General features: G+C 37.5%; 1 protein-coding gene across 1 annotated transcript in view; it reads left to right on the plus strand.

The window, feature by feature from the left end:
• The first annotated feature begins 7,287 nt into the window (after positions 1–7,287).
• Positions 7,288–24,423, plus strand: part of exoc4 (exocyst complex component 4) — a 53,209-nt gene continuing 36,073 nt past the window's right edge. The window contains exons 1-7 of the mRNA XM_015398604.1: positions 7,288–7,438; positions 9,772–9,961; positions 10,675–10,869; positions 15,835–16,028; positions 17,869–17,978; positions 21,385–21,485; positions 22,757–22,911. Coding sequence (XP_015254090.1) covers positions 7,359–7,438; positions 9,772–9,961; positions 10,675–10,869; positions 15,835–16,028; positions 17,869–17,978; positions 21,385–21,485; positions 22,757–22,911 — 1,025 coding nt within the window. The 5' untranslated portion in view covers positions 7,288–7,358. The remainder of the gene's footprint in view (positions 7,439–9,771; positions 9,962–10,674; positions 10,870–15,834; positions 16,029–17,868; positions 17,979–21,384; positions 21,486–22,756; positions 22,912–24,423) is intronic.

Consider the following 24,423-nt stretch of genomic DNA (forward strand, 5'->3'; position numbering starts at 1 on the left):
GTAAAAGAGACATTTTCCTATGGAACAAGACAATTTATACTTAAAATAAGAATTGCATTGCTTATTTCAAGCGCATATAATCTAATTATCTTATTTTAAGAGTATTTTACTACTCCAAGATTTTATACATTCTGACCATTTATTTTTATAAAATTTGGAAAGACAGGATTACTAAATCTTATAATAGATTTTTTTTGTATGAAAATGTTTTTTTTTTTTTTTTTCAAAGTTTTGTGCCACTAATGACCTTTACTAGACAGTAGAGAGATTAGAAACCGGTTAGAGAAAGCTGAAAGATTTTGAAACATTCCTGAATTGGGATTTCAACTCAGAACAGCTGTTTTTAGAGTTTGAGGCTTCAGGTACATATGGGTTAAAGGCTCCATCCCTGTAACACCACCATGCTTTTTGTAGCTTTAATGCATTCTTTGATCTTGATTCTTGCCAAAAATTTCATCCACAAATAGAAACTATGACTAAAAACAGTTATGAAAAATATGTGAGGGAATAAACCATCCGTTCCATCTTCATAATAAAAAGAAAATATCAAATGCAATACCTTGTTCAGTTTATAATTGTTTTGTTATTTATGCATCATTATTCATAGTATCCCCCATTTTAGTGTGTTTATTTCAATAGTCTAATAGGTTTCTTTGATGGAATTGTGGCCTTGCTTTTTCTAATAATATATTTTATGTGTCTGTTCCTTTAAATTAAATGAATTTATCAGAGAATGTTCAGGGAAAACGTTGCTTTTATTGTAGCTGAAACTGATTTTTAAATGTCGCCTTTTGTCATAAAATCTGTCATCACTTACTTTTTCTTATTGCTATAATGGAATCACTTTCAGTTTTATATAATAAGCAAGAGGAATTATTGTTTTACAGCAGCCATGCATGCCCATTACTATAAGCTGTAAAGTTTCATTACAAATTTGCCAACACTTAGAAGAAAATGACCTAAAGTTTTATAACAAGTGTTTCCAAAATAAAGTACGGCATTAAAAATACCCAGAAGAGTTGTTTAATGAGCAGTTTTTAATTTGTATTATAATTCAGACTAAATATTCTGAGCATGTCTTCCAATCAAGTTTGTAATGAACTCAGACAGGTTCAGGTCCATAGAACAAACATTTTTAAAAGGTCAACATGAGCTTCAACAGGATTTATCAGTATACATTTTACTGTAAATTTCACTGTTGCATAGCTTTTAAATATTATCATAAAATGGGGAGTGATGGAATAGTGGTTAGAGCAGTGCGCTTGTGCTATGAGAAGGTTGCAAGGACCCAGTTTGATCCCCACAGCTTTAACTCTGAGTCCCTGAGCAAAATCCTTAACCCCACACTGCTCCCTGGGCGCCACAGAATGGCAGCACACTGCTTCCCAACGGGATGGGTTAAATACAGAGGCGAATTTCTCCAGTGTGAGACTAATAAAGTTCAAAGTTATCATTATTACTATTATAAAAAATTAAAAATTTCCATAACCAGGGATATTTGATCGTTCATACTAAATAATTCCACATGAAATGTGAATTATGCAAAGAAACAAAAGCAGTTCTACCAGTCATTAGTGCCAGATGTTTCGAGCCATTGGTGAGAGTCCTCTCGCCAATCTAGTGTGTTCTGATTGCCTGATCCTGACCCAATCTGCCTTTGGACCTCTGAGCCTGTACCTCTTTGGATCTCGTGGCACGTCCTCGACACTGGCTTTGGCTTCATCCTATGGATTATCCTGTCTTCCTTTGTCTGCTCGGATCTGATCTCCTGCTTGTTCTGGCCTCCAGGACTTCAACATCTGGGACCCTCTGGGTAGTGTCCACCACGTCTTGTCAGCAGACGACCATCCGGAACCAACCTCATCCTCTGGGCATAAACTGAACTCTAAGACCAGGTTAGTGACTCACACGTTCATAATCATCCTCCGCCAGATCAACGTGGTCACTAACCCATGTTTCCATCCTGCAGAGCTTCCTGCCTTCGATGCCCTCGCTGTTCACTGCAGGTCTGTTTTTCCTAATCCAAAACTGGGTCCCATTCTTCTGAGCCTTGACAGAAAGTTAAAGAAAGAAGGGAAGGAGACACATGTTTCTTCATAGATGGATCATGCCAAGCCTAATCAGGAGGAGCCTAAAGAGAAACAGCTTCTAAGAAGCAAATTCAAGAATGTGTTGCTCCATCAGTTCCTGTGTTCCTTGGTTCCTCTTAGTTCTCATCCTTTCATGACCTGTGCTGAAAGTCAGCTTTGAACCCTGAGGAGCCTGTCATTCATTCTTTTGTATCAATAAACTCTTCTGTGTCTGCAATGTTTCTTGAATGATGGTCTCAAGCATAACCAATATGATGAAATTAAGTCCTAACTAATGACCTTCAGTCTTAAAAAAAAAACACAAAAGAATGTTCCATGAAGGAAACCGAGTAGTGCTGGGAGAGAATACAACTGATGTGACTTACATAGTCAAACTCTTAAAATCCTTGCTGTTAGGGATCTTGGTCTCATAATGTTTAAATATATTCTTCTCCTTCATTCCTCCATTAAATAACTTATTTCTGACAATAGCTAATTGTTCAAACATGTGATATTGTTTTGTAACTTTTTTTAAAGAAAGCTTTAACAATTTTTCAGCTGCAAAAACTTAACTTAAATTAGTTTAATGATAGTGTGAACTTAGATTTCGGGGTTTTTTGTTTTTTTTTTAGCAAAGGTGTGTTTTTTTAAATATCTTTTTATCAAAACCCTGAAAATATTCCTGGACAAAGTCCCAAACCTGCTAAGATTGTTCACAGCTATTCTAATGGTTGAATGACCTCCTCAACAAGTGATCAAACTTTAGCAGCCAGGAAAGTATCTATTTTATTCATCTGTGCTGAATCACTGAGATATAAACAATGCAGAAAAATGGCTACAGAAGCAGATAACACTGCTGTAGATGATCATCTGTGGTCAAATATTTAGAGTAATCAACTAAAAATGTCAAATAAACGTATAACTTTGGGAATTTGCAGCCTAGTGGTTAGGGCATTGCGCTCGGATCCCAGAGGTTCTGAGTTCAAGCCCCACTCCCACAGACTGCCACTCTGAGCCCTTGTAGCAAAGACCCCTTAACCCCACAAAGCTCCCCGGGTGCCGCACAATGGCAGCCCACTGCTCCCCAAGGGGATGGGTTAAATGCAGAGGGTTAATTTCGTTGCTTTGTACTTGTCAAAGTGTAATGAATATAAAAAAAAAATTTGAAAAAAGGAACTAAATGCAAAAGATTTTTATCAAATTTTAAAACACAAAAACCGATAACAATAGGCAGAAATTTACAAGAAAATAAAAATTTAAATTTTAAACAACAGGGTAGTCATTTATAAGTGTTAGAGTTCTGGTTCTGTTATTTTTTCTTTTAGATGTTTTCTTTGCTCCTTGTTTTCTAGTTTTTTTTAGGGTTTAATTCTTATTTTATTGTGTTCTTTGTTTTGTTTTCTCAGTTTCTGTCTTAGTCTTGGTTCTGTTATGTTTTCTTTTGAGTGTTCAGTTTTGCTTTAATCCATGTTTTGTGGTCTTAGTAGTTTAATCCTTATTTTGTTGTGTTTTTTTGGTTATTTTCAGTTCTCAGGTTTTTATTTGTTGCCCTCTGCTGCCCTCTTGCGTTCTTGTTTTTTCCCTTGCCCCTTTCTTGTTTCTGCTCTACTCACACCTGCTCCTAATCTGCTCGTTAGCTCTCTCTTTGTTTCAGTCTCCCATACATACTCTCTGTGCAGTTCTTCAGTGCTGGTTCCTCGTCAAACTTCCTCCAACTCTGTCTCTCTGAGCCTTCCACCTTGTGATAGTTATCCCCCTGATGTCTCCATGGTTTCTGGTTCGTTTTGACTTGTTTTCTTGTATTGATTTTTGGATTTTTGGACTTCTGGTATCCTGTTAGTTTGGACTTTGTTTTTTCTTTTTGGATTTTGGATTACCTGCCTCTGTTTTCAGTAAACCTTCATTAAATCACCAAGAAATTCACCCTCTGCTTTCCTGTCTCTGCTTTTGGGTCAACAATCCATAACCAAATCGTGACAATAAGTACAAATAATTAAGCTATTTGATCAAAGTTTGCAAAATCTAAGTACACATATGGAAATGATACAGCTCACATAAAAAAGAGGGTTTAGACAGCTTTAGAATTTGACAAATCAATAACTTACTTTTAGACATCTTAAAAAAATTTAAATTAGTAATTTGACTACTTTACTTTTAAAGATTATAAAACCACAACTGCAGAATCTGATGCAGTCTTACAGAGTAAAGCGTTGCAGGTGGCGTTTTGTTGTGCCTGGTGGAGGGGAAACATGAAAGCTTATAGGAATAAACCTGATATATTATACACATAACCCAGTGCATGTTTAATAAAGCTATTTTATATCTGTTCTTCTATTTTTGTTGAGTTTTTTGCCATCAGTATGTGCAAGATCATGTTAAACAATATAAATAGGTGGACACCTCTTTAAATTTCCAATATAGATGTGTATTGTACAGTCAGGGATGTAATCAATCTTATACATTGTATAGTAAACCCTGAAAAAATCATAATGTGAAGCTATTCATCATGGGTTTCTTTTTTTTTTAATCTTCATCTTTCTAAAAAAACTTGGGAAAATATTGGTTTTAGAGCAATGGAAGAATAAATTGGTTTTAATGCTGTATTCCCTAACGACAGCTCACCCACTGCTGCTCGGATAGCAAGGTCATTGATTGGATTAGTGACTTGAATGGTATTTTGCTAATAAGGGTTTGAGAACAGTTATGTTTATTTCTCACTGGATACAAACAGTTTTACAAATTTAAAGATCTTCAAAGAAGATTTCGATGGCAAAGATCACCTTTAGAATTTCCAAACGCAAAAAAACAACTAAAATGAACATGGCGTTGCTGCTCCTTGGCATGTTTTTGACCTTGTTTTTCATTCAACGCATGCAATTTTCAGAGGAGGAAGTTTTTTACAGTATCTGACCTTGGAAAAAGTAGCCCAGTGGATTTCTTTGACTGACGGAAAATGGTTTATCTAGGAGCTTTGAAACTTAACTTGGACTTGGTGATAGGAGGCAGTTTTTTAAAAGACAAACAATAGCTCCCATATGACACAGCAATTGCTTTTTGGGGGAGGTGGTTGAGAAACAAAGATCACCCACAATGTTATCTCATCATTCTACCGGCACATCAATCAGGGCTCAGGCTGCGGGAGATCGACCTCCTCTGCTCCACAATCAATGCTCTCTTCCATTCTCATCGGTACAGCCGATATGGTGAAAGATACAGGGTATAGGAGCCGGGAAAAAACCAGCACTATATGTTCTAAATGGTGTTGGCTATTAACTCACTGACCTTCGCTGCCTGTCTCCTTTCTCGTTTGCTCTACCTTGTCAGTCAGAGCAGGACCAAAGAGAAAATGTTATCAATAAAGGAATTTTACTCTTTTTTTTGTGGATATAGATTATGTTTATAATAGCACTTAATAATGGTTGATTGCAACAAACTGTAGATGTGTATCTTTTGTAATGCCTGTGTGTTTTTGTTGTTTTGTTTTTGCTTAAATGGACAAACCAGATAAGAAAGACGTCATTTAGGTTTGCTGCATTGTAGGTCTTATGTTTCTAATGCTGAAAGCCTTACGTTTCTTTAGACATACATTTGTGACTACGGTAAATATCTAGATGCTTGAGCAGGACCAGATAATATTCTTCAACTTGTGATGTTTAATAATAATAAAAAAAAAATAAGAGAACATCCACATTCTCATAATAAAAACTTGGTCAAAAACTGTGTTGCTTCCAGCATATCTGTTTTCCCCTCCGTTCTTACGTACGGTACGTACAAGCAAACAAAAAAACACATATAGAATTAAAGCATGCAGGAAGCCCAAAAATATGCATTTTAAATTGCATTTCTATATTCTATGCTTTTAATATTAGAGTTTGTAAACTTAAATTATAATCTTAACAACAAAAATGTATCAATCTTTTATTTTAACCCTTTTACAACTATAAATAGTAGCCTCATCTAAATCCCCAAGCAAAAACAGCACCAAAGAAATGTCAGTGGACTAATAATCTACACAATGCTGTCAAACCTACCTGTCAAAATAATCTCACCAATGCTTTGGAGCAGGGGTCTTCAACAGGAGGTCTTGGACACCTAGGGGGTCCACAGAGGTACTGCATGGGGGTCATGAAAGTTTTGGTTTATAACATTTATTTTTTTTTTTTATATTCTCCCCTGTAATTTTTTCCACTAATTGAAATGTCTTTAAATACACATTAACCTGAATTCAACACACTGTAGTAAACAGATAAATGGCGGTAGAAGATGTCTTTCAGTCATCAATGCACACATTCAGCGACACACATGAGCTCTTTCAATCTGGGCTCCGTTTCATTCACAACACCTGTCCTATCAACCAGGATTTAGAATTAGAAATACTTTAATAATCCCAGGGTAAAATTACTTTGGTTACATTACTTCATCTGTGATAGAGTGACTATAGAAACAGTTTGATATACCACAATTTCATACAATATATATATTTAATTAGGGGGTCCCTGCTCCATCTCACCATCAGTTTGGGGGTCCTTGGCCTGGAAAACATTGAAGAACCCTGCCTTAGAGAATCAGATTAATTTATAAGTGTAATATCGCTGAAGAATAGAGGAGCACAGAGGGTGAACTCCCTAAAAAAAAAAATGAATTCCCTAAAGTAGCCATTTAAGTTTGAGGAGAGATGTAGATTTATGACACAAATAACTGACTTTAAAAAATATGCTGGTGAAGATTCTCAGCCATGCAGGTCATAGTCATTACGGTACGTAAAAGTAAAAAAAAACCAATCCACTGGACTTGGATTCCAAGGTTTGAAGACGTTTCGCTTCCCCTCCAGGAACCTTTCTCAATTCAAAATGTCTGGATTTGCATTAGTTTGAGGCTTTATATAGACAAGGCCTTGTATTGCTTGGAAACATGCAAATTGAACCTGACGAGCGGGTCGTTTGGTTCCAATGTTATCCTGTACTATCTGACACCTGTCTATGATTGACTTTTACGAAACACTTTAAAAAAATTATCTTAACATGGCAATATCTTTGAGATTACTCTCAAATTTCTCATTTTTTTCTAGCCTAACTCCAACAAAATAAAAGAAAATAGTAAGAAAACCAGGCTTGGATGGATAACTTAAATCCAAATTGTCTTATTTTTCACATAAAGAGTAAACTGTGTCAGCTGATCCTTAGAGTCAAATGCCTCACTCTAGCCTACACGTCACAACTACAACTCCCAGAATACCTCTGTGCAACCTTACGCTCTCTTCTTCCTGTTTTAGTGCTGCAGCTGGAAAAAATGGCAGCAGAAACAGGCAAATACAGGGGTGCTGTTAGCAAAAACAAAGACCCCTCTGGGCTTCTTATCTCCGTCATAAGGTAAAGTTATTTTCATTATTATATCTTCAAAGCTAACATTGCAGTTAGGACACGAGAAACCATTCAGTCTGCTTATATTTGCACATTGACGAGATGACAGCTAGCTCTGAGCGGCTACAGGGAGGTAGCTAGCTACATCCTTCCTTTATTATTAACAGAAATAAGCGCTCAATGTTTCAGGAACAGAAATACTTTAGATTTATTAAGAATCTTACTTCTGTTCATTTGAAAACGACACTTAAACATCAGCCACAACAAGTTATTTTAAGTAGCTGATGTATTATTTTCATCACAACCCGAGAAACTGGAAAAATAAAGCAAAACAAAACAGTAAAACTAAAACAAATTGTTTTGAAATCATTTTTTAGCTTTTTAAAAGCCACTCTCACTCTGTTTAGTTTTAGCTCTGCGTCAGTTTTCAATTAGCTTTAAAATAGTCAGTTTCCTAAGTTTTAATTATTTCAGTTAAATCTGAAAAGTGTGGCAGGTACTTGTACTAAGGGCTCCCCGATTCAATGCAGTCCTTAACACCCTGTTTTGCATTTCAATCCTCTAGTCTTCTCTTTTATGTATCTAACCGCTTTGCAAATCTACAAAATTGAAATATTTTTTATCAATATCTTAATAAAAAAATCATCTCTTTGCAGGCGATTAAGCAGACTGAAGATGTTTTATCGTTATCTCCCTTTTATCTCCTCTTTCTTTCTTTTTTTCTCCTTTTTCCTGTTTTTCCTGTCCTGTTCTACTTACATTGCAGTGTCCATATAATCTGTAATACTCCCTCTATAATTATAATAAAGCAAAAGGAAGATAGCTGATGAGAAAAGAGGATTCAAAGGATGGACCGAATAATTTTCGTTCATTATCAATGCGGAACGATTGCCTGCATTTTTGCTTAGTAATGAGAGGTTGGCAAAAAATAAAAATTTGGAAAGGCATTTCCAGGGAAGGCTAGCTAAATATGCAGCCAACAACCAAGCTGGGAGGGAGAGAAAAATGGTGATTGCAGAACCTCTGGATAAATTAGAGGAGAGCAAATATAGATTTAAGAAGTGGATTGCATCTCCAAACTCCACTACTGCTGCTAGTTTTGTTGCAAGGATGGAAAACCGTCCACAGATCGAACAGGTTGAGCTCTGATGCAGGGATGGGAACTTTCTTCCATTTTTTCCCCAAATCCTAAAAATATAAATCACACCAAGGAACGCTGGGATGGGGGATAGAGAGCTCTGCTCTGATGATGTCAGTTCCTGCTTGGTTCCTCATGACTCAATCAACTCCTCCGACCAGAGACACGTCCACCATAGAGAGATTCCTTGATTCTGTTTCTATAATTTCATCAATGCATCAACACTTAAACCGCGCGGTGAAGCAGCGCGGTGAGAGCGTTCACTGCTTGTCCCTCACCTCATTCTGCTATGTGACATTTGCTCAAGGATAAAGATTTAATAATGAATTATTATTATATATTTAAGCCCACATAGTCATTTTCTATAGTGGGATAATACACTTGGAGCCCGTGTTTCCATACGAGGCATGTATGAGACTTTTACATTTTTGCAGCTCTAGACAGATTTATTTTTTGTTTTTTTGGTCCAATATGGCTCTTTGAGCAGTTTGGGTTGCCGACCCCTGGACTAGAGGATCTCTGTGTGTACTTCACTTAAGCATTAAGCCCTTAAGCATTAATTGATAATGGCTTTTTATAGTTGTTACGCACGTGTTCAACTCTGCGTGAACCTACTAAAAAGTTGAATAAAATAACTCATAGCAGCCTTTGTGAAATTAAAAGGTCACAATTTCCAACTTCAAGTGAGATCAATTCAGAGTTGAGGATTTAAGCTGACTTTGTTAAAAGTCTGGTCATATTCAGAATACAAACTTCTCAAAGCACTTTATTTAAGAAAATATTATGTACTGTTTAATAAATGATAAGTGTTTTTAATTAAGAGTAATTTTCATTTCATTGTGTTTTACCAGAGACATCCATGTTTTTAAAATAACACTACTGCCACCTACTGGTTTGCGACGTCACAGTGCGGTATTGGCTGTTAAGCAAGTCCCAATGCTGTTAATGTGTACTTTCACTAATTCACTAACCTTGGAAGCCATTTGGTTGGTTCAATAAAGTTTAATTATTATTATTATTATTATTATTAAATATATAAAAAAACTAAAAGGTGCAACTACTTTTGCAAGGTAATGTATTTCTTTGGTGTTCAACAGCGACACAGAGAATGTTTTTTATATTTTATCATATCATTATTTGTACAATGAAGTAAATGGTTTTAATGCCTGTGAATAAGCCCAAGTGCATTTTCTGTCTCCTTCAGGACTTTGTCCAACAGCGATGACGTGCAGGACAGGGAGACAGAAAAGGGTCGCCTGGAGGAAGCCTTTGAAACCTGCGATAGGGATCTAGATACACTGATTGTTCAGCATTATGCAGAACTCACTACTGCCATCGGGACCTATCAGAGCATCACAGAGCGAATCACCAGCTCCCGCAATAAGATTAAACAGGTATGAAAAAGAGACTTCCTGTTAACACCTGGCACTAATGTCCATCCTGGTTTACCAGGCAAATCCAGATACCCTGAAACAGAGCTGGGAAATCCCACTTCAACTCCTGCACCTATCAGCAGTCTGAAGAGAGATTCATTTTACATGATTTAAATGATTCTTAATGAATTAAATGATTGACTATGCTCAAACTTTTCACTAATTTATAATGATTAAGAGGTATCTGAAGTTTTCCTATGAAAAAATGTGATTAAAAAAGGTCTGTTGAGCAGAAAGCCTTTAGGTGTTCTACTGTGTCAATAAGAGTTTCCTTATTTTTGTTCTTACAGTAACCGTAAAAGACATGTTTTTATCTAACGTATTTTAAGGTACATATTTTTCATATCTCAGATAACATTTCAACGTTGTTAATATTTTATTTGTAATCCTTGTCCTTTTGTTTAGATGAAACCTGAGCATGCAGGTGTGAGTTTTTGGTGCTTTTAATGTCCAGATGTTCAAATAAACACCTGCCTCAATCAGAGGAGATAAAAATAAATCCCTTACTAAGATTTAGACATTTTTAGTTGCTTAATTCTCTGATTCTATAGCAACTTTAAAGAAGTAGTGAGGAAATGTTACTTATAATCACCTCCAGGTTGATATGAACTCTAAAAATCAGTTTAAAGTTTATAACATTGTCACCTAGTGCTTTTCCTTCCTTGCTCCTCCAGGTAAAGGAGAACCTGCTGTCTTGCAAAATGCTTCTCCACTGTAAGAGGGACGAGCTGAGGAAGCTTTGGATAGAAGGTATCGAACACAAGCATGTCCTCCAGCTGCTGGACGAAATTGAAAGCATCAAACAGGTTCCTCAACGCCTGGAGACCTATATGGCAAGCAAGCACTACCTTCATGCCACTGATATGTTGGTGAGTAAAAACGTTGAGAAAGTGGAACGTTTTAGATCTATTTTACCTTCACCTTTTAACACACGAATCATACAATCTACACATAAACACATACGTTTACCAACTGCTGCTACTAAAGATTGATCTCCTTGCTCCTTTTACTGCTTTAAAGAAACCATTTCGAGCCTTGAATGGTCCAGTGGGTGCGACGCGCATCATCTAAGTGCTGTGAGGCCACTGCAGTGGTGCGCGTTTCTGTGCACTGTTGAACATTGCAGTATCCTCTGTAGGGTGGGTGAAGGCTGCTGATGACGACTAAAACAACCAGGCTCTGTGATCTGTCCGTCACTTTCCTCTTTACCACTTTCCAGTCCAATGTCACTCCCACACACCTTTCTCCTCCAGAACCTGCTAATAATTAGTTAGGATGGGGGGTTATTTGAGGAGGAGGGGGAGAAAAGAGAAACGGTGGCACAACCACAAGGCCGTGAAAAATCCTCTTTGTGGGGGTGGATGAAAATGGAAGTCCATTCAACCCCGTGCTCCGTCAGTACAGTGCGTTTTTTAAAAGGTTGTAAAAAGTTCAAAGTCAGCTGGGTGCATTACCTTTGTCGTGCAAACTTTAAATCTGCTTCACTTTATGAGGATGCAGCCATTTTTACTGGCATATAGAGAGAGCTTTATAAACGGCACTTTGTTGGTTTTTATATTTACACATGCTGTTAGGGGCAGCGCTGCTGTTTCCTCCTCTGATGGCGTTTTTATTTGGTATGTGAGTTAAAGCCAAGTGGGACTGAAGCTAAAGTAGGTGGATGTTTGTAGTCTTTCCTATAGAAAAAAATATTTTTTTAACGTTTGCTGCACTTAACATGTATTTCCTTAATGCATTTATGATGATGTTGTAAATCACCTTTAAAATAGATGAAAGCATTTATAAGAGCATGTCAAGACACATTCACCCTTCTTTTTGGCCAGTTTAAATTTCATGCATGCTGTATTTATAAGCATAGATCCAACTCACAGCAGATATCCTGTAAATTTAAGTTAAGTTCATATCTAGGTATATAGAATCTGTTTGAATTCAGGTTAAATCAATCCAGTTAATTTAAGTCCAGCCCAATTATATGTTGAGAACCGAGGCCCACAATAAAGTTTAATCTAAATTCTAACACAGTATATTCTTAATCAGCCTGTCACTGGATTTTAATTGATTTTAAAAAGTTATCCATAACTACATAATTAAAGAAAAAAAATCCAAAACACTAAGCCAATTTTCCGAATTTTTTTTTTCAGAAAAAAGTTAAATATGGTGAAGCCAGACTGAAGTTGAGAATTATAGCAGAAAAAAAGGCAGGAACCAAGTTTATCAGTAAAGACAATATTATACAAAATAAGTAGAAACTGTACAAGGCTGCTGCTGAATACATTTGATCCTTATTTGCAATGTGAAAATATTAGTTTCGTATGCATCAGATCCAAGTTTGTTAAAAAAAATATTCACTTTGAAATAGAACAAAACTTTATCAGTTCTTCATTAGTAGAATCAGCATCAAATTGTTGGGAATATGGAAGCCTACAGTGGAAAACTAAAGCTGAACAATTTTATTATATGAAATAAATAATTTCCCTATTTAATCAAAAGTCTCTACTTGGATAGTAGAATTTTTGTCCATGGTTTCCCCAAATTAACAAGGAAGTGGCATCAGAGTTATATATTTACTAGATGGTTGGCCCTATGTTGTCATATTGTAAGCAATCTCCTTTTCAATTCAATTCAGTTTATTTCCATAGCGCCAATTCACAACACATGTCATCTCAAGGCACTTTACAGTTCACCAGATCATTCAGTCAAATTGATTAAAAGTTTTCTTTTTTTGCTCTTAGTTAGGAAATCTTTTGAAATCAGTAATAGTATCTTTTTTTTTTTTTTTTTTTTTTTTGGTGTTTTTTTAATGTGCCAGCTCTACCTTTTTGTGGATAACTTAATGGTAAACACACCCAAAGAAATGCTGAGCCGGTATAGAAAAGCAAAAACTCCTCCACTAAATGTCAGCGGTCATCATTTGGTTGAATGAACTGGTTTTTAATCACAGCTTTTATGCTTCGTGTATCAGGGTCTCCAGGTTCAGACCAGAATGAATCAGTATCTCATAAGAGGACAGTAATGAGGGCTTATGTTGTGTTTCAGTTGGAATGGAAAGAAAATGTCACTGTCGCGTCGTCTTTTTCATCCTCTCAACCTTCCTGCACAAAAGTCCCTTATGAATGATAGACGATTTCAGGATTGATGGTATTTAAATTCTATGACTTGCATTAAGAATAATCAATCACTGTTAGAGCTTGGTTGAAACCATCAAACAGTTTTAATGCTTTAAATACCTAAAAACTGACCATGGGATTATTAATAACCACAGTTATTTCGTATTTCATTTTTAAACTGGTTTATGTGAACACAGATTGTTGCAGAATGTGTATAAATCTGTGTAATTCCTGCATGTTTACACCCTTGTTCCTGTCCTGTAGCAGAAGTTTAATTGCCAGGAACAAACATTCCCTTCTCTGCGGTTTACTCTCACCAACATGGTGTGCATGCATTTTTACCAGGCTCATCTCCTCAATTAAAATTCCAACTGAGCACTCTTTGTATTCAGAAATGGCAGTACTGCATCCCATGGGTTTGGTTTATAAAAGCCAACCTTGCCTTTCCTTTTTATGCCCTTGTTCCTGTTGTATCACTAAAATCCAGGTGTGCGCAGGTGAAACCCCATTTGGAGTGGAGAAGCCAGCGATAAACCTTTGCTTCTCTTTGCAAATTCACTAGAGGGTTCATATTCCTCATTATGCTGACAGGCCTGTTCCCTAATGATGTTAAGCAGTCTTCCTTCCTCATCCCATCCACACACACATAGACACACACACCTCTTCTGTGATTTACAGGCACACAATCACACTCATATAATTAGACTGAGACACATCTAAGATGTGTGTACTGTAAGTGTGTACAGAGATCACATGCAAAGCCTTGCTGGCATAGGGAGTTATTATATTTTGCTAAAGGAGGCTGATCATGAAGCACATTAACTCATCCACTTGCTAGTCTGAGTCTCATTTGCATCAGCACACACTTGACCCATGCCCCATGCCCACCATATTCCCCCCCTCACTCCCCTCTCTCTCTCTCTCTCTCTCTAACTGTTCCCTCCTGGCCTGTCCGGACCATGCAGATATACTGCATGCAGCTGAATCATCTGTCTCTTTGTTCATTTAGGATCCTCATTAACACATCATTAGAAAAGGCAACATTTTATTTATTGCTGGAAGATTCAATAAAGTGAGAGCATAACTGCTGCTGCTGTGTAAATACAGGAAAAAAAATGTAGGGTTGTAGCAGAAATGGTCTGGTCCGGTAACCTTGCGCTGTAAGCTGGACTTTCGTGAGATCTCAGTCTTCAGTCTCACAACAAATCCATTTTGAAAGACTCCCGATAATACATCCATCTAGTAACAACCAGTGAGTCGGACCAATGACATGCCAGCAGGGTTTTTTGGGGCGGGACATGTAGGAATGATGACAGTCAGAAGGGCCTTACAAACATGGCTACGCTGGAAGGCTAGACTGTCCATACCGCAATTGACTTGATTTTAGCTAAAATAGCGACAATTTCCCATTTAAAAGAGCAAAGAGAAGCACTTTGTGCATTTGTAGATGGGAAAGATGTCTGTGCTTCTCTGCCGACAGGATTTGGAAAAAGGTTGATTTATCAGCCTACTCCGCTAGTTGACACTCAAGAAGCTGCAGATGAATCCTGCTTGAAACTAGGGGTGCACCGATTGCAGTTTTCCGGCCAATTTCCGATCACCGATCTTTAAAAAGTCTGACCTGCCGATTCCGAATTTGGTTGATACCGATTTTAGTGTTTTTTTGCTATAACCAACACTCTGTTACAAGATCGCAATTCATTTTCAATGTTACAATCTTTTCTTGAAAAACATGCCCTTGAACCATTATAAACTTGTTTTAACTGCCCATGAGGTAAAACCTTGACATAGAAATGAATTAAATATTAAATATTAATTGAATAAAACAAACTTAAGACTACAACATTGGCCTTTTGATTTTTTACATTTCAAAAAACAAAACTTCAACAAAAGATCAGATTAGAGATCTGTTTTAAGGTTCTTACCAAAAATAAAGTGCACAGTAGTATTTTGCTTTTACAAAATCACAAGGTTCAAGGTCCTTTGAGCCAAACGTAGCATCAAATCGCGACGTTTCAAGACTCGATGCTACGTTTGTTCTGAAAGCGTATTATGGAAGGCGGGTACTAGCTGGCACATCACCCAATCCGCTAAAAGTATTCTACTAAATGTCCCTCCTTTTCACAGCAATCCTACATTGATAACTCAGAACTCAACTCAGTTCTAAATATCAATCTGGCCACTGCCAGGTTACTGGTCCGGACCAATGACTCCTGGTTGTAATTAGTGGCCTGTCCCGCTAGAGGGCGTCTGGCTCACTGGTCCCTCTGCTGGTATGCCGTAAGGAGCAGAGTATAATGAGTCCTTCCCCTCCTAGAAGACGTCTTGGGTTAATTAAGTCAATTCTGATTTCATTTTTGTTCAGTCACTGCATTTTTTATCAGGCTACCTCCCTGAAATTGTTATTTCAATGAATAAATAAATTGATAGTAACTGTGTGCACTTAGATGGACTTAGGGTAACTTTATTTGTCAAACAATAATGGAAAAAAATTTTACTTAATAAATATGCACTAGCCTTTGTATCATTGTTGGAAAATGCTTCATAAAAGAATACAATGTGTAGTTTTGTAAACTGCTGCATACTGATCACACTCATTAGAGCCTTGCATTTTTAACAAATTAAATCAAGTCTTTTTGAAGCTATATCAATTAATTTTCTTTTTTTGTGCAAACATTTAATGAAGGACTGCAAAGGAAAACCTCCTCATTGGTTTGTTGATTGTAGGTGACAGCCGTGGAGTCCCTGGAAGGCCCCTTGTTTCAGGTTGAGGGGCTTGGAGATCTCCGCCTGGAGCTCAAAAACAAGAAGCTTAACATCCACTTAGTGCTCATTGATGAGCTGCACCGGCACCTCTACATCAAGTCCACAAGTCGCCTCGGACACAAGAACAAGGACAAAAACGCTGCCCGAGTTCCAGGGTAAAGCATGTCTTAACGTATTTCGTATTTAAGCATTTCAGCATGTCTTAACGTATCCAGTTTGAAAACATGTTTTTCATTGAAACCAGCTAATTTTTTTTATATTTCTTATTCTATGACTTTTCCTTCCTATAAAACAAGTAGATGTTGGCTTCAAAAACACACGCCTTACTCCCCTGAGAGACTACACTTAAACATAGAAAAAGTTTATATTATGAAAAGAAAAAGTTTTTTTTTACCGATCCTCTCTGCATATATTCATTATTTAAATGTCATGACAACTGACAAAAACTTGCCAATTGTTTTCTTAACGAACCAAGAACATTAGCATGAATAATTGAATCTTTTTTGTCCTTTGAAGCCTAAAAGGAATCAAACGACAAGCATTAGGTTTGCTTATTTTTAGCAGCAGACGATATTTTCTTACTAAAACTAAAATGTTTAACAGTTTCAGACATACTTTATCTGCTGTGGTCCTTTATATTGACAGAAAAAAACCACCTTCCTTGTGCTTTCTGACAGTGATTATCTAAATGACAGAATAGGTTTACCAGCCGCAATGAGGTAAACTGTGACCTGAAGGCCAGTTTCTAACTTTGGTTATTCTGCTGTCTAACCTATTAGCAATAATGCACCCCCACAGGCTAAGAACTCACATTTATTGCTTTAGTGTTCCATGGAAAGCTTTCATTTAAAGAGCTGTTTGCACTTTACCATGTGTGTATTTGTGGGGGTGCAATAATTACAGTGGCAGTGGGTTGGTGAAGCACAATGATTTATTAATCAGGGTTAGCTAGTGACAGGTTCTAGCCCTCCTGTATTGGTTTGCCTCTAACAACACACCAGCTTCCATGCAGCCCACTCACTTAACAGGCACACGGTGTTTATGCCGCCTAACTTAACAGACCTGGATTTGATTGCCACCTCGAGCTTGATAAATGGCTCATTGGAAAGCAGCACCATCCTCGCCAGGCAAAGATGTGGGGCGTTTTATTCCAACTGGATGTTGTTTTTGTTTACACAAGTGCAGGTTTGAATCCCACAAATTCCATTAAGTGTTTTTTTTTCTTTTTAGATAGTGCCACATAACTGCTAAAGTCTTCTTTATGCACTTTACTGGATGGTAGCTTTAGTTTATATTCAGATAAAATTTAAATCAAACCATAACCAGATCAGATATGTTGTTCAGATCAACCCAAGTTATGGTAAAATATGGTAGATATGTCGGTTAGTTAAATGTTAACAGTTTGAAGAGCTCATGGAGTAACATCTAGCTGCTGATGTTGCAGCATTTTCTCATGTTGAGGAGACATGTTGTGACTTCAAAAAGAAAGCACTCCTCCTTCAGTCTCTGCATGAAGAACCATCTGCTGTGACTCGTTGGAGGCTGAGAGAACAGAAAGAAGACAGACTGAAAACATAAAAGCTTTTGACCTGGAGTACTTTATAAAGGAAGCAGCTATAGTCCTCATGGCAGCAACTGTTCTGTTAGTAGACTCGTTCATTTAGAGGACAGAAGCAGGAGTTCTGGTTAATGAACTGAGCACAAAAAGCAGAAAGAAAGTTTCAGGTAGAAATTATAGCAAATAAAAGTTAAATAAGAAAAAAGCTTGGGAAATGAGTGGGTAAACAAGGTCAGTCTGTTCCCTTACAGCCTTAGCCTATAGCATTTTAGTTCTTTTCATTATGAGTCGGATAAAAAAAGGACTATTTTTGACACACATACACTAAGTGGAAGCTAATTTCAAGGGATGAAAGCTTAAAAGCATATGAAAGTGTCTTTGGATGACTAGACTATGTTTGGAAAAATAAAATATCCAGTAATTGTGTCTTTTCTCAGGTCCTTGACCAAAGATACATCTCCCATGTCTGTTTTGGAAGTGAGCAGCCTGTCGACTCCACGCAAGCTTCTGGATTCTTCACAGTTCAGCACACCTGGATCCGGCAGTGGTAGATATTCTATTAGAGCGTCTCAGATTGATATAAGGAATGAGAAGATAAGAATATTTAACATAGAAAAGCTGTGTAACATATGTTTTTTCATTTTAGTCTGCTCACATTAAAATCTCTTAAGGCACACATTAACAACTTTAAAAAGATACAATTTTTGTTCTCTTAAAGACAAATGCCGACCTAAATATAATGAAACACAACATTTTCCCTCTAGGAAACACCCACATTCCCCTTCTAGAACATGTCATAACATCTTCAACTCTGATCATAATATATCCCTTCTCTAACAATATAATCATCACCCGCNAAAAACTTGCCAATTGTTTTCTTAACGAACCAAGAACATTAGCATGAATAATTGAATCTTTTTTGTCCTTTGAAGCCTAAAAGGAATCAAACGACAAGCATTAGGTTTGTTTATTTTTAGCAGCAGACGATATTTTCTTACTAAAACTAAAATGTTTAACAGTTTCAGACATACTTTATCTGCTGTGGTCCTTTATATTGACAGAAAAAAACCACCTTCCTTGTGCTTTCTGACAGTGATTATCTAAATGACAGAATAGGTTTACCAGCCGCAATGAGGTAAACTGTGACCTGAAGGCCAGTTTCTAACTTTGGTTATTCTGCTGTCTAACCTATTAGCAATAATGCACCCCCACAGGCTAAGAACTCACATTTATTGCTTTAGTGTTCCATGGAAAGCTTTCATTTAAAGAGCTGTTTGCACTTTACCATGTGTGTATTTGTGGGGGTGCAATAATTACAGTGGCAGTGGGTTGGTGAAGCACAATGATTTATTAATCAGGGTTAGCTAGTGACAGGTTCTAGCCCTCCTGTATTGGTTTGCCTCTAACAACACACCAGCTTCCATGCAGCCCACTCACTTAACAGGCACACGGTGTTTATGCCGCCTAACTTAACAGACCTGGATTTGATTGCCACCTCGAGCTTGATAAATGGCTCATTGGAAAGCAGCACCATCCTCGCCAGGCAAAGATGTGGGGCGTTTTATTCCAACTGGATGTTGTTTTTGTTTACACAAGTGCAGGTTTGAATCCCACAAATTCCATTAAGTGTTTTTTTTCTTTTTAGATAGTGCCACATAACTGCTAAAGTCTTCTTTATGCACTTTACTGGATGGTAGCTTTAGTTTATATTCAGATAAAATTTAAATCAAACCATAACCAGATCAGATATGTTGTTCAGATCAACCCAAGTTATGGTAAAATATGGTAGATATGTCGGTTAGTTAAATGTTAACAGTTTGAAGAGCTCATGGAGTAACATCTAGCTGCTGATGTTGCAGCATTTTCTCATGTTGAGGAGACATGTTGTGACTTCAAAAAGAAAGCACTCCTCCTTCAGTCTCTGTATGAAGAACCATCTGCTGTGACTCGTTGGAGGCTGAGAGAACAGAAAGAAGACAGACTGAAAACATAAAAGCTTTTGACCTGGAGTACTTTATAAAGGAAGCAGCTATAGTCCTCATGGCAGCAACTGTTCTGTTAGTAGACTCGTTCATTTAGAGGACAGAAGCAGGAGTTCTGGTTAATGAACTGAGCACAAAAAGCAGAAAGAAAGTTTCAGGTAGAAATTATAGCAAATAAAAGTTAAATAAGAAAAAAGCTTGGGAAATGAGTGGGTAAACAAGGTCAGTCTGTTCCCTTACAGCCTTAGCCTATAGCATTTTAGTTCTTTTCATTATGAGTCGGATAAAAAAAGGACTATTTTTGACACACATACACTAAGTGGAAGCTAATTTCAAGGGATGAAAGCTTAAAAGCATATGAAAGTGTCTTTGGATGACTAGACTATGTTTGGAAAAATAAAATATCCAGTAATTGTGTCTTTTCTCAGGTCCTTGACCAAAGATACATCTCCCATGTCTGTTTTGGAAGTGAGCAGCCTGTCGACTCCACGCAAGCTTCTGGATTCTTCACAGTTCAGCACACCTGGATCCGGCAGTGGTAGATATTCTATTAGAGCGTCTCAGATTGATATAAGGAATGAGAAGATAAGAATATTTAACATAGAAAAGCTGTGTAACATATGTTTTTTCATTTTAGTCTGCTCACATTAAAATCTCTTAAGGCACACATTAACAACTTTAAAAAGATACAATTTTTGTTCTCTTAAAGACAAATGCCGACCTAAATATAATGAAACACAACATTTTCCCTCTAGGAAACACCCACATTCCCCTTCTAGAACATGTCATAACATCTTCAACTCTGATCATAATATATCCCTTCTCTAACAATATAATCATCACCCGCCCCCCCCCTACATGAACCATTAGTCACCCAGTGTCTCTGCGTTCACAGCAGGAGAGCTGCGTCTATGAGCTCAAACTGGTAGAAGCTGAAAAGAAGGATCCCTAACTGTGTTCAGAAATGTATGAGGTCTCGGTGGTAGGGGTGTAGAGTCAGCACTACATTTCTTCAAGGCAGAGCACCGAGGAACACAAACACCAAGATAATGAAAAAAGTTAATCCAGCAATAACTTGGCATTCCCTGGGAGTTACATTTTTTTTTTATATTTATTTTTTTATAAGGCTGGTATTTTTTTCCCACCACCCACTCTTGGCATTCGAATTTAACAACTCGCTGGTTTTAGCTCAGCAGATACCAAACAGGTTTCTGTTTGGTTTTAACTATTTCTACTCACTTATATTGGTGTAAAGATTTTAGCAGCTCTTTATTTCTTTACATGATTGCATCCACCTCTGAGCCTGCTTGCTTTGACCTCAAATGAGTAAACAGCTGGGGGAAAAAAAATCTGAATTGCTTCTAATGCTTCATAAATATCTGATCACTTTCCCCGTCACTGTGGACAGAAAAGTAAAAGCTCGACCACAGTTTCCCCTCTCGTTACACAAACTGAACTCTTAACAATTAGCCGCCACCGGGCGTTAAGTGCCTATATACCACCATGTTAACAACTGCGGTCACGACATAGCAACTGGCTTCCATCAGAGGCCTGCCTTTCCATTTTGTCTAATAGCATTAAAGCACCTCATTTGTAGATAGTAATTGTCATAATTATTACACAGGCTGCAGTCGGAATGGGTGAAAAGAGGAAATACACCCAAAGTCCATTAACTTGCTATAAACATTAACTCCCCTAACGTGCTTTGATGGGGAATTGGGAGGCCCCATCTAATGGAAATTAGAGCATCACTCGATACTGCCATTCTCAATTTAGCTGCTAATGTGGCTAACTCAGCTGCTCAGAGTACTGGGGGGTGGGGGATGGGGGGGCAGGTGCAGGTGTGTGGGCTTAAAAGATTAAGATGTAAAAATACTAAAAGCATTTAATAGATATAAATATATATTGACATACATGCATGAAAGAGACGTAGTTTCATTGGTTTAAATCTACTTTTTTTTGTTTTTTTAGTGCGTGAGCAGCAGCAGGATATTTGGGATCTGAGTCAAGCAGATCTTTCTGAGGTGGATCCAGAGGAAAACAGCGCTGAGTTCATGGGAATTCTCATCAAGGTATATGTGTTGATCTAAAGGTATAGTGGAGGATGTTCTTTTACCCGGTGGATTATCACAATAAATGGTCCTCCTATTGTCAATCATTCTGGTGACATGTTTACGTGCTCGTCCCCATTTTTACTTACCGGTGGTGAGTCTGACATAGTGGGAAATTTGCAAATCTTCTTTTGGAAAGTAAGCTTGCATGAGTGATGTAAACTCAATCTCTAAATGCAAAGCTGGTAGAGGCCAAAGTTGGTTTTGGAAGAGGTTTTGATGGATAATTCTGTTGGGGAAATCATAAGTTCTCCACCTCGTGTTGTCACCAAGTATCCCAATAGAATACATTAAGGTTCATGGTTGTGATTTGACCAAATCTGGAAAAGTTGGAGGTAAAATTATTGTTCCATCTCAATGCAAGTGTTCATATTATTACTGATTCAATGTTCCCTTTATTCTTTTTGAATAGGGTATTTTTAATCCATCTTCATCTTGAACTTTTTTGTGTGGATCCAAACTAAGACTAGTTTTGGGTTGGTTATACTGTCCTCCACCGTTGCTAAAACTTTTATTTTAGAAAAGTAGCGCCATGGGGCATGATGCTGCCATATTTATTTTTTGTTTAGGTTCAAAGTATGCCTTTAAGGTATAGTAGAGGATGTTCTTTTTCCAAGTGGATCATAAAAATAAGTGGTCTTCCTAATTGTCAATCATCATGATGATATGTTTTACGTATCATCATGATGGCCGTCCAACGTGCTCGTCCCCATTTTCACTTAACGGTGGTGAGTCTGGAATAGTGGAAAAATTGCAAATCTTTTGGAAAGTAAGCTTGTATGAGCGATGCAAACAGCAACTATTAAACAGAGCGTGCACGAGGAAAAATGGGCTGTTGCATGCTCTCACCCATGTTTAATAGGCATTCCCTCTAGGCAGCGTGTACAGTTTTATGCATGTGCATTTTTTTTTTTAAGTGGAGAAGGTGGGTCTTTTAAAAAAAAAAAAATCCCGAAAATCCTCCACTATACCTTTTAAAAAAAAAAAAGAAAATCTATAGTGAAAATGGTGTGTAATTTTTCTTTCACTTACTGTCCTAAAATTGCCAATCTGTCCATAATATCGTAATGAAATGCATTGATCTTTACAATAGAATAGAATAGATAATCCCTTTATTGTCCCACAATGGGGAAATTTATGAGGTTGATGAAATGTGAAACGGTTCAAGGGTTTGACATTTGGCGTTTATTTCTCTGAGGATTTTAAACGTGCATCTTGGTCATTTTCTGCAGGCTCTTGCCAAACTAAAGAAGCTTCCCGAAACCACTAAAGCCATAATGGAGCGACTGGAGCCCGAACTGAAACAGATCGTCAAGAGATCCACCACTCAGATAGCAGATCACGCTTACCAGAGAGGAGAAAACCTAGCCCAGGAGAGCCAGCCAAGGTACAGCAAAGTCTAATGATCTGCAAATGAAAAAAAGAAAAAAAAAGTTTACAGAGAAAGTCTTAAATAAGCAGATAAAATCAGTTTTTTCAAAGTAAACATTACTTTCTTCATTAGAATATTAAGTTTAATTTGAAAAATCGATTATTAACAGCAGCATGCTGCAAGCTGATATCATCTCTGAAAAATATCTTAATAAAGCTGCAACTTGTATCCCCAGCAGTATTGGATCTGTATAAGAGTTTTATTAAGCTGCCAGTTTGCTTATTATTTTGAAACAATGGTATTCCCATTAGGATCTGTTTCCCAGTGTTATTAAATAAAAGACGGCCACTCTGTCCATTGATTGGAGGAGTGCGGGTTTGCCTTTCTCCCTGCAGGTTCTTAGTTAAACAGAAGAGCTGATTATTGCATCAATATCAATATGCTGAATAGCACGGGTCTGGTGAATGTATTTATGGCTGTTTTGAATTCAGTCCCTCAATGCTCATAGTCAGACAGTCAACCAGGTGTGAAACAGAGCAAAGCCAAGTGCTGCAGAGCCAGCCGGCCTCAGACCATGAAAACAAACACTCTGCTGCTTTAAACAAAGACACGTCATGCTTAAACACACCCTTAGAAGCAATTGTGCACCTGCCTTATAGGACTGCCACATTTTTAAAAGCCGTCACGTTAGCTGCTGCAGACGTTCACATGCAGGATCCAGTCCTGAGAAGCACAGGTCTCACTCCACTGATCCCGAACCATTTAAGAGGGACGTCTTGTTTTCTGTCAGGGATGTTCTCGCCAGCCCCGTCTGCTTTGTTTCTCCTTTCGCTGTGCGTATCTCATTTGACCTCGGTGTAATAGGCCGCCATGTAGCTCATTTTAGGTCCTATGCTCAGCAGATTGTTTCTGAATTTGCTTGCATGTGTGCGTCTGCGAGCACTTAACACTTTAGAGCGTGTGTGTGTTTGTATTTGGATGCATATACTGCTGGTTCTCTCTATGTTCACTTCAATTTAAAGTCAATGCTTGTTGCTATGGAAACTCCACCTGATGTAGCACTTGTCGGGAACAATGGTCTTGAATATTGCACACTATATTTTACAGCACTGCAGACCAGCAAGCAATACTTAAACTCTTTATTACTTAAACAGGAGTGTGTAACTTCCTTATTGTTATTCTCATTCAACTATTTATAAAAGTGTTGATACATTCCATGTTATTGCCTCAGAGCGGTGTACTTTATTTTAAGTAATAGAACAATAGGAAGTAGAACCAAGTGGTCAAGTGGAAGGAAGGTTGGCTGTGTTTTATTTAAACTTAGAGAATGAATCAAAGATTTAAGCACAAAAGCTAAATTTAAGAGGAATGGTAGTTGGCAGTGTTCCAGGGATGGGGGATGATGTGTTTGTTGGAATCTGCAGTTTGACTTTTCTTTGTTTTTTTTGCATTTTTCTTTTACTGCTGGTCCATTTGCCAACTGAAAAGCTTGCTTTTTCAAAACTGGGTTGACCTGCAAACAATCGG

Source organism: Cyprinodon variegatus, unplaced genomic scaffold (genome assembly GCF_000732505.1).
Source record: "Cyprinodon variegatus isolate N-32 unplaced genomic scaffold, C_variegatus-1.0 Scaffold944, whole genome shotgun sequence".
Classification (NCBI taxonomy): Eukaryota; Metazoa; Chordata; class Actinopteri; order Cyprinodontiformes; family Cyprinodontidae; genus Cyprinodon; species Cyprinodon variegatus.